The 15690-nt window shown below is 35.4% G+C and overlaps 2 protein-coding genes across 2 annotated transcripts; one reads left to right on the top strand and one right to left on the bottom strand.

Moving 5' to 3' along the window:
• The first annotated feature begins 743 nt into the window (after positions 1-743).
• LOC110442033 (short-chain collagen C4-like) lies at positions 744-3301 on the top strand. The gene is made up of 3 exons (XM_021485437.1): positions 744-1031; positions 1843-1920; positions 2709-3301. Exons 1-3 carry the CDS (start codon positions 857-859, stop codon positions 3179-3181), a joined length of 726 nt encoding a protein of 241 aa, XP_021341112.1. The 5' UTR covers positions 744-856; the 3' UTR covers positions 3182-3301.
• A 2276-nt stretch (positions 3302-5577) lies between these two features.
• On the bottom strand, positions 5578-13793 carry LOC110442034. Its single transcript, XM_021485438.1, has 7 exons — positions 13534-13793; positions 13031-13093; positions 11971-12066; positions 9563-9657; positions 8271-8504; positions 6969-7076; positions 5578-6041 (listed from the first exon to the last, which is right to left on the bottom strand). The coding sequence occupies exons 3-7, from the start codon at positions 12064-12066 to the stop codon at positions 5891-5893; spliced, it is 684 nt and encodes a 227-aa protein (XP_021341113.1). The 5' UTR covers positions 13031-13093; positions 13534-13793; the 3' UTR covers positions 5578-5890.
• Between the last annotated feature and the right edge of the window lie 1897 nt (positions 13794-15690).

The raw sequence follows: 15690 nt of genomic DNA, 5'->3' as shown, positions 1-15690 counted from the left end.
AAAAGATCTTATATGTTGCAATGGGTGCAGCAGATCAATGTTATTGTATACGTGTTCTCGTAGTAGAAGACACAGACGAAACCCCCGATTCTACAGGGGCCCCACATTAGTCGCCTTATACGATACACATACAGTGGGTTACAGTGTTCTACAGTGTTCTTTCCCCCGAACATGCACGGGTTTATTTAAGAACAATGGTATTAACACCCTTACGCTATATCTCTAGTAATTTCTTTGCGTATAGGTATTTCATTCTATTCTGCAGGTAAATTATCAGTGCCGGAGATTAATCGTTGACACTGTAGCTAGACATTTATTTTGTGTGGCTGACTGCATCGCCGAACTAAAAAATAAATGATATCAATATAAATATTTAATATGTGAATTTATAAATACTTTCTCAACTTCAAACTAAATGACCTTAGCTGTTTTAAAATAGGACGTTAAACAAAATAAAACCAAACCAAACTAAATCAACTTCGAACGCTTTCTAGTAGAAAGTACGTTTACAACAACAAAAGTAGTCGTAGTCTAAATAACAACCATGTATAATTGAGAATATGGTACCATTAAAAGTGTACACATACGTTAATTGACAATTTTTTCACAATATGTAAGTATTGTTGTTATACACAAACATTGCTTCAGACTATTCAATTCATAATTGACGTTATCGACCAACACCTGATAATTTCCCATACAAGGTCATTTCATATCTTACACAGTCGCACACAATCTACAATTATACAAACATTGTTCCACTTGCTTCGTTCGTAAGAAATAATGATCGGAAAACTATGTTTCCTATGCAGTTTTCTTTTTTTTGTATCTTTGTCGGGTACAATCGGAAGAAAATATGAGAGATAAAAGGATATTACTGTCTGACCCTAGCTATATACAGCAAGAACTTCATGACATTCAGGCCAAACTACAGGAATACGAGCAGATGAAATCAGAATTCGTTGGGTTACAGACAAAGTCATCTTCACAGGCGGCAGAAATCAGCACTTTGAAATCCCAGCTAGCGACAGGTAGTTTATTTCTTATGAATATTTATAAACATGGACTAGGAAGTAATTTTATCACTGTAGATATTAAAATTACATTAACATTACGGTGGCCAAGTGGTTAAGACGTCTGACATTCTGCTACTACTAGTCCTCCACCACTGGATCCAGGGTTCGAGACCTACGGGGCAGTCGCCAGGTGCTGGTCGTCGGTCGGTGGTTTTTCTCCGGGATTTCCGGCTTTCCTCCCCCACCACCTCAACCACCACCACCACCACCACCACCCGGCACGTCCTTAAATAACCATAGCTGTTAATAGGACGTAAAACACAAACAAAACAAACCAAATAATATAAAATATCAAGACCCAGACCATTAGAATAAAACTGCAGTAATGTATACAGTATTTCCAATTGTATTTCGTATTTTCGAACCCCGAACCCGTATTCATTAAACCATTCTCATGCTCAAGCACGGATTCTGTACTCAAACCAGTTTTGAATGGTCAAAAAGTCTAGTGTTAACACAGGACACAGCATTCGGCTTTAACTCTCAGGCTTGAGCACAAAATCCATGCTTGAACATGAATTTCACACAGTTTCATGAATTGCGGGCCCTAATCTTGCCCCGTGCAATTTTACTCACAGAACTCTGTTGTTGATTTGTTTTCAACTTTATTATATTTTTCTGAAAAGGTCCTCTTAGTGTCTGTTTCTTTTCAAGAATGTTTTTCTTCACAGCTACTGTCTCAGGCAAGTAAAATGCATTCAAATGTGAAGTTACAGTTTTTAAAGTGGTATGGAAACCCCTTACACTACTGCTATCACTTTTGCAAGTAACAAGGGCGCTGTATATGTCCGGTGGGGGAGGAAAGACTGCCCAGCAGATAACACAACAGAGCTCGTATACTCAGGTAAGACTAACGCGATACTACACCATCAGTGTCACCTATCGATAGGTTCCTTTGGTATTCCGTCTTTGCGTATTGCAGAGTTATCTTCTCTTGGGAGCAGGTATTGATTGTTACGTCACTTGTTTGTGAGAGTAACGTCATCACTTTTTTAGAAAACGACGTCATTTTCTCACACAAACCAATGACGTAACAATCAATCCCTGCTCCAAAGAGAAGATAACTCTGCAATACGCAAAGACGGAATACCAATGTTTTTTCTTTGAAAAGTCAAATCACTACCATGTGGTCTGGTTTTAGTATCATACCACGTAACACCTCGGCGACCATCTTGTTGCGCAATTGTATCCTGAATTTTATCTTATATCATTACATATATATATATATATATATTAACGATTAGAAAATCCCCGTATGTGGTATATTTAAAAAACATACAATATGGCGGCCATATTGTTTTTCATTTATGAAAACAAATTATATAAATATCATGCACATTAACCCCGATTCATAGCAATATTCCAAACTGGCTTAATAAACATATTATTTATATCTTTTACGATATTTGAATTTGATAATATTTAAAATTGTAACATACGAAAGATTGACGTGTTTGTCAACCGTAGTGTATAAGATGTTATTTCGTCCTTGTTTCTCGATTTTCTCCTGTTCATATCCTTTCTTATATAGCGTGTGACTTCAAAGTTCCCGAATAACAGCATGATCTACACCTCAATTTTGATTTCATGAGCATGATGCATGGTCATCATGTCCTTTTTGTTGATATACAGGTTATACGGGTGGTTCGTATTATGACAGTACCGGGGCGGCTTCCAATTATGTATGCCTGCCCCCTGATCCCTTATGGGGACCACATAAAAACTTACGAAGCTACCAACCTGCCTACATGTATGGAACTGAGTACGAGGATCCAACTCTGTTCGGTGTGAACGACTACAGTGAAGATGCACCTTGTGCAGTCTGCCGAACATCCGAACACTCGACGTCTGTGATGATTCCTGCCCGAACCGAATGCTATGCCGGATGGGAGAAAGCCTATTATGGGAGTCTTTCAGCAAATGATGCCAATCATAAGGCTGCATCAGAGTACGTATGTGTCGACGAACATCCACAAGCATTAACCGGTGGAAGCAGAAATGACAACGGAAAGCTGTTTTATCAGGTGCGAACCGTGTGTGGCCCTCTGCAATGTCCGCCTTACGAACACGACAAGGTTCTATCTTGTGTTGTGTGTCTAAAATAAAGGTACCTGTGCCAGTGTACCTGAATAACCGTCAAAATGTGTAGTCTTACATGAAATAAAACGAACCCTGGTTCTCCCTTACTCCGACAGTCTTCTAATATACTTGATAGGGGAATAAAACGGATATTGAAAAAAATAATTGTGTTTCTCTTTTCCTTGTTACTTTCACTTTTGATTTTGTTGTTTTATTCAGTTGTATTTGTATGCGTGTTTTGCTTGTTGTTTTATTTTTGTTTGTTTTGTAGTTTTATTTTATTGTAGATTTGAAAATACGGTAGTTTAGGATCGGGATGAAGGGGAAATGCGGGAAGTTGATTTTCGTTTAAATCATTCCCGGACTTATGGAAATGAATTTTCTTTAAAAGAATCCCCCTTCCCCGATATGTCTCAAGGCCTAATAGGAGAAATATAGACAAACATTTAAAAGACTATTCCTTAATGCACACCGAATGTGTTTCTCTCTCTCTCTTACTTTGCGTACAATATCTCTTGGCGTAAGGAGTTCAATTCAGTATAAGTTATTGAAGTGTGGGGAGGCAGATGGGCGTGGCAAATGTGGATATAGGGGTAACTTCCTACCGACCACAACTAAATGTTTACTTTGAAACTTTCCTAGGGAATATATATTGTATACATTATGCGTATGACTTCTCTTGGAACATATCGATGTGATCCTATACTGAGTATGAGAAAAAGGGACTGACCCTATGTTGATTCTTTTTTATAGACTACAGTGATCTATGACTGGCAGACACTTGTTCAACCTCTTTGCAGTACTTCGCAACCTTATTTGGATACTGCAAAAATGGAAACCTTTGCGTGCGAAAATGTTCGCGTTGTCGTTTTTTACATTGATCGCGCGCAGTATGGAAATGTTCGCGTTGTCGTTCTTTACAATAATCGCGCGCAGTATGGAAATGTTCGCGTTGTCGTTCTTTACAATGATCGCGCGCAGTATGAACATGTTCGGGTTGTCGTTCTTTACAATGATCGCGCGAAGTATGGAAATGTTCGCGTCGTCGTTCTGTACAATGATCGCGCGAAGTATGGAAATGTTCGCGTCATCGTTCTGTACAACGATCGCGCGCAGTATGGAAATGTTCGCGTTGTCGTTCTTTACAAAAATCGCGCGCAGTATGGAAATGTTCGCCCTGGCAATGGTTCTACAATCTAAATAATCCACAAATAAACTTTTTTTTCTGTGGATATAATCGAGCCTTTCCACACCGCGAAAATTACCATTTTCACAGTAACTGATCAACAAAGTCCTTTTGAGTTTGAAATTAACTTGGACACGTATTACTGAAAACATGCCATTTCTGAATCAGCCGATAATACGCTTAAGTCTGTCGATTGTTTTCATGTTACTATACAGCGTTGAATGATATATAAATTCGACAATGTTACAACAGTTATGAAACAAATTTCTCAGACTTTTAATAATCACTCTTGCTTGTCCGGATGGAAGCGCGCCGAGAGTCTTAATCAGGGAAGTGTTAGTGTGCCTTGAAAAAAACACGTGATCGGGCAGGTGATTCAATACCTGTTCACGTCCGACCAGGAACCCTCTCCCACAGACTGTGGTTTTATGTATATACCGAAATCTCCCTTTGATTTCATTTTGTATATAACTGTTTGGGCAGGCCACTTACGTTGATCGATTAGCTTAGTCGGTTATAGCGCTAGTACAACAACCTGGAGTGCAGTGTTCGATCCCTGGTCTAGCCCCCCTTAACCTGTTACACTAGGAGCACTGTTGATTTTATTTGGTTTGTTTCATTTTTTGTAGCTGTCCCACAATGTATGGTTTTCATTTTCGAAACGATTTATGAAAGGCATAGTCAAATAGGAAAATGATTATGTTTTGTCCAGAATCTGTTGCGAGATCAACGCTGTTGTTAAAGAAAATGGGATGAATTCTGTTAAACTCTGACCATATACTTTATATATAAGAGATAGATATATTAAACTAGTTTATTTTTGAGAGGAACTACAAAATTATTCAATACTTCTCTGTGGTAAAATTGCGAGAACCCATCATGTAGTTTTGGGTGACAGGGTGGTGCAGTGGATAGCGCACTTGCCTTTCACCAAGGCGGCCGGGGTTCGATTCTCCAATCGGACGTGCAAAGGTATTGGGTCGCCTGCCCGACCACGTGGGTTTTCCCCGGGTACTGCGCTTTCCTCCCCCAAAAAGACCCCCCGCGCGCCAGCATCCGGACCCAAGTGATTTATATAAGTTAAAAAACAAGTTTCATAAATGTTGTAAAATAAATAAAGTTTACATATCATCGAGTTTTTAATACTTTGACGGCAATTCTTTATTTTTGTGATACATATGGTCGTGGTGTTGTTGTTTGTTTATGCCGACATATAAATAAATCAAAACACAGGTGTCATTTAGTTGCGTTGTAAACCTAAAGTTTATTTGAAATTCAACATAGTAATCAATGGCAAATACACTTTTTCCAATAGATGTGTTACACAATAGTATAACATGTTAATCAGGATACAACTATTTGATTGCAACAATAACAAACAATAGCCTCTCGTAGGAATATTGTGAAATTGTTTCTTGTATGTTATTATACTGAAGCTAATGATAATTACTTCAATTAATTTAACACATCCTTTGAAACGTATTACGTTGAATATCAGAAATTAGTATTTTGATTTCACAAACAAATGTCATGGAGTTTGTGACACGAGTCACCCTCTATTGTAGCACTTGCAGCACCCGTCGAATAGGAACCAGGCCACGCCATACCTTTTGTCTGATCCTACTTGTTCTGTGTCATATACACCGGTGTAGAGTACCTGTTCAACTTCACACGTGCAAAGTTCACATCCAGTAACCTGTCTAATAACATAACACAAATTCAGTAAGATAAAATCTGATTTATCGCATACAGGATAAAAACATTTTTTTTTGCCAACAATTATTTTCCCTATAGTTCCCAAACATTTTTAGCGATAATTGAATTTGTGAAAGGAACAACTCTTTACTTTGGGTTGTGTCCGAAAAAACTATTGCCGAGATATTTAAATGTTCTGATCGTTTTAACATCTCGCTGAATAGTTTGTTTTGTTTCTGTATGCAATGAGCATTAAACTTTCGCTGTATAATCAACTAACATTTACTTAAAAAAGAAAACGAGGATGTGTTTCATAGCGGACAAACACAATTCTTAATTTATCAATATAACATCAGATTACTTCATAACACGATTTTTACAGTTGGAAAATCGAGTTCAAAATTAGTAAAATATTTTATGAAGAAATATCATCACTGAAAATATTCTTTAAGATAATAATATACGGATATCTACATATGTATCATAGAATGCTCATTATGTTCCATTTCAAGTTTTTTTCTCTCCTAAGAACTCCTTTCTATATTCCTTTAATTTATTGCCAAAATTGTGTACGATGGCGCAAAAACCGTAACAGACTAACAAAATCATTAGATTTAGTACATCTTTAAAGTCTAAGGTTTCCGCTCTCAATAAACAGTTCTCTCCGCACAATTATATTATGTCACGACAAAATCAAAGGCTCTTGATAAGATATTTCAGCAACATCAACCTTCAAAACCTGTCGATTTTACCCTGAAGCTGCCGTGCGATTCCTTAATTTTCATTTAAGACAGCAGATTAGTCTCCTTGAATCCTTTGCAATGTGTCTTTTAAAGAGCCTTCACATTTCTCATGACCTATTCCAGTCGGGGAGCGCGAAAGATGAAACCCTTTGATTTCGGGAAAGGGTTCAGTATGGAAATATCACTTACGCGCATGTTTCTGTCCGGAAGAACTGTCGTTGGTTGCCAAATACCGCCAATTTTCTATCCACACCACGGTTGTCTACTTTAAATAATGGTGACGAATACTGGATATTCCTGAAAGAAATAGGTGTGTTTTTTTAAATCCACTAATTTACCAATTTGCCATGATTTCTAATATTTCAACTATAATACATGAAGAGTTTCACTTCACTATATACAAGATATATGCAAAGTCAGTACGCATCTATTTGAATATTTATTAAATCGATGAAGAAATCTAATCATTTTCGCCCTAATTATAGGATTATTTTGTCCATGTAGGACAATTAAGTGATGCTAAAGGCTAAAAGGATGCAAATAAGTCTGAATGTGTTCCGAAATATATGTAGCAATGCATGTACAGCTTTATTTAGTCTTAATAACAATAAACCATTTAGCCATATCAAATGTTCATATGAACAGGAGTATTTACGGGCACCCCCCCCCCCCCCCCCCCCCCCCCAAAAAAAACCCAATAGAATACCGAGGTGTGTTCAAATTGCTTCCATTTGTGTCCCTTAAATCTTACATGTAGATATCCGGTGGTCGGTTTATGTTATAGGGAGACTTTTTTGAAATAAGTGTAAATCTGAAAGCAATATCGGTTATGAATAAAAAATAAAAATATGTATAAGATTTTACGGAACCATTATTATTGTAAACTTAGATACGTCTAAATTTAACAATACCAATGGTACTATTACTAAGAAATATTTCGAGACACTTTAAGGATATTTTTTTCTTTTTAAAACAAATCTTGCGATGCATGTTATAAATATTCACTTCCTCAAAGTTGTTGCAATAATTTGAAACATAAAACAATTTCGACGGACATCTTCCTATTTTACATTTTACAAATGTTGCTACCGAAGAGGTGTAAACGAATAATATCAAAAGTGATTACCGTTGCCGAGGGCATCAGCTCAAAGATAGGAATACTAGAATTCTTCGATGTACGCGCGACAGCATAACGGTAACATTTACCGGCTTTTCCTCTGTTTTCTCTAATGACGAGTATTAGCTTAGCCTTTGGTTAGGTGTATTTATTGTGATACTTATTAAATAGGTTAGTGCCTACCATTTTGTTATGATATATTCCATGATTGCAAAAAGTGTAAGTGAACGTAACCCCTTGAGTATCAAGAATGGCACGATATCAACGCTTAATCATACAGAGGATAGCAGAGAATGCGATGATGCTAATCTCTATCGCTTTCTGCAATGTTGCGCGACCCATGTATTATTTTCTTTTTTTTTCACGATACTTACGATACACAGCAGGAATGGAAATCTTCCACAGCTGGTGTCAGTACACACCAAGGTGTTGAACGTGGGTTTTCCACCCCAATAGTACAGATGGCAGAATCAATCGTAATGTTCACCGGGATATTACGTCGAATGCTTTTTTCCAAAGTCTCCTGCTCCTCGGAAGTCCGGAAATATCCAGGAAATCGCTCCAAGACAGCACGATCTGACTCGCCCAATGTGCTCATTGAGATTTGACTTCAGATGAATATAATATAACATACATAAATATAATATTTACATAGATTTATGTTATTAATCAAAGTGTCTTATACAAAAGTGTATGTTTATCTGAAAGTTTCAAATAGAAACTACCTGTCGTAATTCTACTTTGTCTGCTACGTAATAACATTTGTACAGCAAGTATTCATGCATATATCTATACATTGCTATCCACGCACTCATATCGTCAATAAAGAATTTTGAGATGATCGGGCTGTCGACAACTGCAACATCGAAGACTCCCTATTAAGAAGCTGAGGTGGTGTATTGGTAGGGGCTGCAGAAATTGAGAGGCTAGGCGGTTTGATGCCGCAGCTCATGAGTTGGACGCCCGGAAAGGGCACGAGCTATAAAATTGTATATCTCGTCACTTGTGTTTCGGTGACATTTATCCAATAAATAAACACACTGTATCGTGTACCTTGTGTTTGTTGATCCAGATGTGAAGGCATGAACTATATAGAAAGAAACATATTTGAACCAGTAACCTTGTTATTATTTGACATATGCTAAAATTCCATCCTAATATAGGTATGGCTGTGTTTTAGTAAAAGTAAATATATTTTTGCAAAAAAAGTGTTTAGTTTTGTTTTCCTTTGTCGTTCACTCAACTTATATGTTGGACAGTTACAATACATATAATGACATGAAAATATATTAACTTTTTGATTCAATTGTTATATTTATTGTATCATGAAAGCAATGTCGTGTTATATTTATAAAAAATCTTATGAATTTTTTACCACATTAATAGCAATTAGTTCAGCCCTTACTATATATATCTTTGTCAAAGCAAATGTCACTGTACTATGAAAGCGGTCATTGTCACAGTACATTAGTTCGTAAGAGGTCTACACGGAAACATTTATTCATAGATGATATAAAATACAGATACACGAATTTCTGGACATATTTTATTAGGAAAGTTTCCACACCACAATCAGTTTAACGAGTCACAGCGCGAACATTTCCACCCGCGAAAAGTTATATTTTTACAGTAAATGATCAACATAATAGTATAACAGTATAAATACCTTTCAGCCACAGGCTCATTTGAAGATTTCTGACCGGAAAACACTAGGATGATCAGGACCAATATCACACACGATAACAAAATATTGGCTCCAATCTAGAAAATGAAATGATGTATGTAATTTTAAACATAAAGAGGTCAGCCTCGGGCTCACTCTAAATGAAATTGTTTTCAATGAAAGTGCCAACAAATGAATTTAAATGGAACTTTTCGATGAGGGATCGATATGTTAAAGTTAAGATTCTGCTTCTAGTGCAATGACTGCGTATTAGTGACAATAATAATTCTGTTGTTTTTTTTAACTTTATTAATTTCTAGGATTTTTTAAATCGTATTTACCAAGCAACATTTTATTGTGATGTTGAGTAGTTTTTACCATCTTCTCTCTTTGATGATAAGTTTTTTAATTTTGTCGTATTATTAAATACAAATAAATGTACCAGAAACGTTTTTTCTCGACTGTGCTTTGTCAATACACAACTATTTATGACGTTTCGTTGTCTACACCAAGTGTTTAAAAAATGTGTATGTAGCAGAGTCATATTTTATTGTATTTGATATTAATTAAATACTCTGTGTTATATTCTATGTTGTTCCCAGTATGTTATTTGTATGTGTTGATATTATGACGTACATGTCCTGTGCTGTGATCCTTACCTGTGATGTCTACCTGTCTTAACCTTTATAGTATCCTATGGAGTGGTTATGTAAGGTCCAGTATGTTATTGTTTATAGTCGATTTTCATTGGTCAGATATTTTGTATAGATTTCTGTTACTATTGGTCAGTCTTATATTGGTCACTTTTGGCGGGATTTCATTGAGTCAGTTTAAGGATTTTGTAAGAGAGCACACACGTTGAGTTGGACACCGATACATACATCTTTTGACAGTACGTTTTCTCTATTATCTAATATTAATAATTTCTTCACAGTTAAAGTTAATTTTGCTAGGGTTCTAGTTAATCTAAATATATTTGTAGTTTCTAAATAATTGTTAAATGGAATTTATTCATAATTATGTGAGGTTTAAAGAATTGACCAAGTAATATGTATTTCTTATATTTAGTGTATTTCATGTCTGAATCCTCATGACTATTATTACACTAGGAAGAACAATAATGTTTACTAAAGTATATATATATCTGTATATTGACATTTACTATTTTTAAGAGAATGGTTTTATTTTATTTATAGATCGAATAGTTCAGTACTAAGTGATTCGCTCGTTTGATGGCATCGGTTTCCCAATTCCTAGCCCTGCGCCATACACAAGTGCATGATATGTACATTTTAAGTAATTTATATTTCCATGAAATGTATATTCTAGCTTTAGTTGTTAAAGTTAGGTTTATCATTTTCTTTCTAATTTCTTTTGGATTAACTGGTCAGTAGATTATTATGTAACTATTTGTAATGATATATAATTGAGAAACAATAATTGTAAAATATTGTCAAGTAATTGCCATGTATGCTGTGTAATTGTAACGGTATGAAATAGTAGGCAGTACAGAGTTATGAGTTATGTCCCTTTAGTATATGTATTGTACTTGTGATTCGTTGTGCTAAATGCAGTCTTTTGTGTTTGTTTACAGAGTGTATGTATCTACCTAAACACTAGGATATTGAACCATGTTATATCTGTGCAGTGGAAATGGAATAAACATAAATCTCAAAGAACTCTTGGTTATTTGTAAAACCACCCCGCTACATGTATAGTAATATACCAGAATCTCCCGGCATACCCTCATCTGGCGGCTAACGTATTATCATTTTGAAGAATCCGTAAGATAGTTAATGTTCATTGTAAAGGGGACACTGATGGCATCCTATTAACTGTAGTTTACAGTTCACATATTTCCTTTTTCCTAATGCTACTCTTTCCGTATTGTCTGTCCTGACACCCGGCATCATACATGTATGATTTAAGATACGAAACTTACGACACGTAAACGCAAAACTAACGAACTAACTCGTGACGTCAGAACTCATTAGAAAGTATCAGTTAACAACATAATACATGAATACACAGTAATTAAGTGCAACAGGGCGAAATGAACATTTGGCGAAAATCAAAATTCATCGGCGAGGGCGAAAGCTTGACTGGGCGAAAATTTGCCGGTATACAGTACTGTTTTCCGGGAAATCTTCTCCTTTTTGTCGCCCTCCGTACATGTATATATACGTAGCAAAGGCGAATTTTTCATTACCCAAACTATTAATAATCAATATTGCACATTGTAGTTAAATTTGAGGGGCGAAATTCCTACTGTGCAAATATGGATGTTACCGGCGAAGGGCGAAAGTTTGACTTTTAAATAGCCAGTTTTATATCAAAATAATCTTATCCTAGAAATTCAATTCACCTATGATGCGTTCATATTTTTATTAACCTTATTCTGAATTACTTACAAGAAGAAAACTAGACCTCGAAACAGATCCGGAATGGCGATTTCTGCCATAAGTCCTTGAATCACTCATTTCAATGTTTTCGTGTGAGCTTTCCATCTGCAGGAGTACATAGGTGAACAATCAGTACGCAAATGTATTGAGTATATCAATATATAACTGAAAGGTTAGAGGAAAAAACTATAATTTAAAACGAACAACCAAAACACGATGTCAGGGCTGGTAGTACCTAAAGGTATACCCCATCTCGTCTTGGGAAAATAACAATTTGAAATTGATAAAAAAAACAATATAACAGCGAGTTCAGTTAAGGTTCTTTTGACACGTGTTGCAATTAAAAGCAATCGAAATCCAACGACAAGAATTTCAAGAAAACGTTTTCGGGATGCTACAACTAGTGTTGGTTGTTGCTTCCAATATGGCGTTCCTCTCTCCCTCAAGTTATATTATTGTATCACAAAACTGACAAAAAGCCATACACCTACCTAATTTGCAATACCCGTTGCGTGTCCTCTTATTAGAAAGGACAGGTCAGTTATCTTGCTGTAGTCAATGAGCCCTGTCGACGAGCAACTATTTATTTTCGATTTCCACCAAAAGGTGATATAACGTATAAACTAAGAAATCCAAATGTCATCCTAACGAATTGCAGTTTTTTTTTTATTGTTTGATTGAAATATCAATGGGTTTAAATAAATATGATCACATCAATTATTTCTAAATCAACAAAACCTCTACGGGAAAAATCGATTCCCGGTCTTTCCAGTGCATAGTTTCAGGAAAACAGATATTTATTTTTACAACCGGAGTTATATTAATGTTTTGTATGTCATAATACGCAACTTATTGTATCGCAAACATAGTTAAACCGTCAATTTTGAAAGGAAGATGGCGATACACTGTGGTGAAATAAACATTCGCCTGCTTTTTTATTCATGTGTTCATGTTACTATACTGTTAATAAATGAATGACTAAATATGTAAGTCTGACCTATTTCTTTCGACTAACTTCCTGTCCTCTAGATATACCACAATAAAACACTAGCAAATACAGTTTACTAACCTGAATATAAGGTAGTGACTCGATCCAGAAAACTCTTAATATTTCGCCGATTGATTAATTATTCTACAAAAAAATAAATAACGCATAATTAATTGGTTAATAGATTGATCACAACAGTTTACGTTCCTTGCTTACATAAACACACACACACACACACATGCATACATACATACACACATACAGACAAACGTATGGCTTTACAATCCAACAGGTAAGATGTACGGGCTGCAGAATGTGTTATGTATGAAGTTATATACATGTAGCTGTTTACTGCTAGCTGTACAGCCAGACTTTTGCAATCAATGTTATCTGACATAGATATAGATATTAACCAATGCTAAATCATCTTCAGTAGTACCGAAAAATATACCAAATTGTCAAAAATATCATTTCACATTTCTGTTACTTATTGATAATCATCGATACTTCAGGAGTTACGCTCACTTCTATCTGAAACGGATAAGTAAATATAAATTTACTATATGTAAAAATAGAAGAAATACCTGTTTGTTCCGTGTCTGCCTCGGTCCCATCAGCTAGATCGTGCCTTCGATTTATGAGAATGTGTGAATCAAGTCGTCTCAATCATATTTAAACACGTTATAACAACGGATACTGCCTACATGGTTTTTTCCGGGAAATAAAAGAGTATGGGCGTGGAAATAAAGAGAAGTCACGAACTTGCTATAGTATGTCCACCATGCATGGCGAAGACAATCCCGGACATAGAAGTCGTCTATACAACATCAAACCGGATGTCATCTTCCACTTAACGAGTGTGTGGACGAATGAAATTACTGCACTTCATGTCTCAGCGGTAAATACGTGAAACTACTTTTCTAGCTAACGTGGGTTAAAAAATGTTAGTGTATGCAATTCATGGTTCATGGATTTTTGTTTTAGACTTTGGTGATTAATGATTTTGTGGGTACACCTAGAGAAGGTAGTCTAAAGTATGAAAGTATTTTTTACGATGAGAGATTGAGATAACAGTAAAATAGTTCATTTAATGTTTAATACACTCCCATTTAAAACAAAATTCTGATAACACAACACAGAGCAACATTTAAAACAGTTTTATACCATTTTTTTAATTATTTTTTTTTGATAACATTTAAATGACGTTAACACCATTTGTTTAAACTTTGTAAAGGTTTTATCATGATCATGATATTTCTTAAAACAGGGAAGTTTTGTGCCGTTTTATTTTTGTCCGTAAAGGTGAGGACAGAATCTACAAATATAAGTATATATATTCAGTCCGCCTGAAGAAGCTCTAGATGGCAGAAAGGCCTAGCGGTAGATCTTACATATTCATTATTTTATTCTATACATATGTCCATATTTAATCAGCAATGATGGTAGGTATAAGACATCAGAGAATACTGCACGAGTTATAATATATACCTAATTTTTGTAGGGCTTTATTTCTCCTTTACTTGCTGTTGAGAAGCATACCCACCACATATGAAGATGGGTGTGTCCATGCGAAACCGCTTATCTGATAGAAACTTTCCACAGTAGTTCATTTGAACAAACTGTGAAAATGTGACTTAAACTAGAAAAAAATGTTTTTGTTACATAATGTGTTTAGTTTAAACATATTTATTGCCAAAAGTAGACAAGGCATTAGGCACAAGTTATAACAAATTGTCAACGCCTTCTCCCAATATACATGTTAAATGATATTATAATAGTGACATTAAGTATATACGTGTATACCATTGTAATCTAAATTTGAGCTTAAAATCTCTTGCTGGATTTTACAAAGTTATGCACATATCTAAAACTGTTAGTTTTAAGGTCCACGGACAATTGTGAATTGCCAAACAAAATTATTTCAAAATTTAACACAACATTGAAATTATTTAAATTTTAAACAAGAACACGTCTTTCGTTTGTAAAAAGGTGACATGCCAAAAAAAAGACATTCTCACAAGGATGACCACAATTGCATGCTGCACTCTCAAAAAGGTTAACTCTGTCGAGGTCATAATTAAGGGAACTGCACTGGTGTTGGAGCTTAGTATGCAAAATATTAAGTTTACGATTTCCGAAAAAGGTAAATAGGTGGACTTAACTGAACATTTGATGTTAAACAGCATTTGAATGAATTTATAGAGGGCAAGGATCGAACCGAATTTTCTTGTGAGGAATCTTATAATCATATGATAATATTATGTGGTGTTTTAAATGACCATGTCTAAACATTTTAGATAAAAGGTGCTATAATATATAAAGCATGTCTAGCTTTCAAAACAACGTTCATTATTACAAACATTAAACTTATGTATTCTTTAAGTGCACACGACCCTTGGTTTCCCATTTATAAATATGCCGGTGAAAAGATATTATCGTAACAATTTACTATGATACGTGTGGTTGTTCAACGCCACTTCCAGCTTGTTCTGAACCTAGTCCGCCTCTTGACAGATGAATATAGAGAAACTTAACCCCAAATGACCTACCCAGATGCACTTAAGATAATATCACCATTACGCAGCATTCAATTGGGTCACTACATAATAATAATAATAATAATAGACTTTATTTATACTCGATAATAACATGTTGAGTCACAGACTCTTCTCATACAAGGCCGAGAACATATATACAAGTATGTACAACAAGTATATACAAATATGTACAACGAAAGAGAC

The sequence above is a fragment of the Mizuhopecten yessoensis genome, unplaced genomic scaffold (assembly GCF_002113885.1).
Source record: "Mizuhopecten yessoensis strain PY_sf001 unplaced genomic scaffold, ASM211388v2 scaffold716193, whole genome shotgun sequence".
NCBI classification, from domain to species: Eukaryota; Metazoa; Mollusca; class Bivalvia; order Pectinida; family Pectinidae; genus Mizuhopecten; species Mizuhopecten yessoensis.
This window is presented reverse-complemented; position numbering and strand designations above follow the sequence as displayed.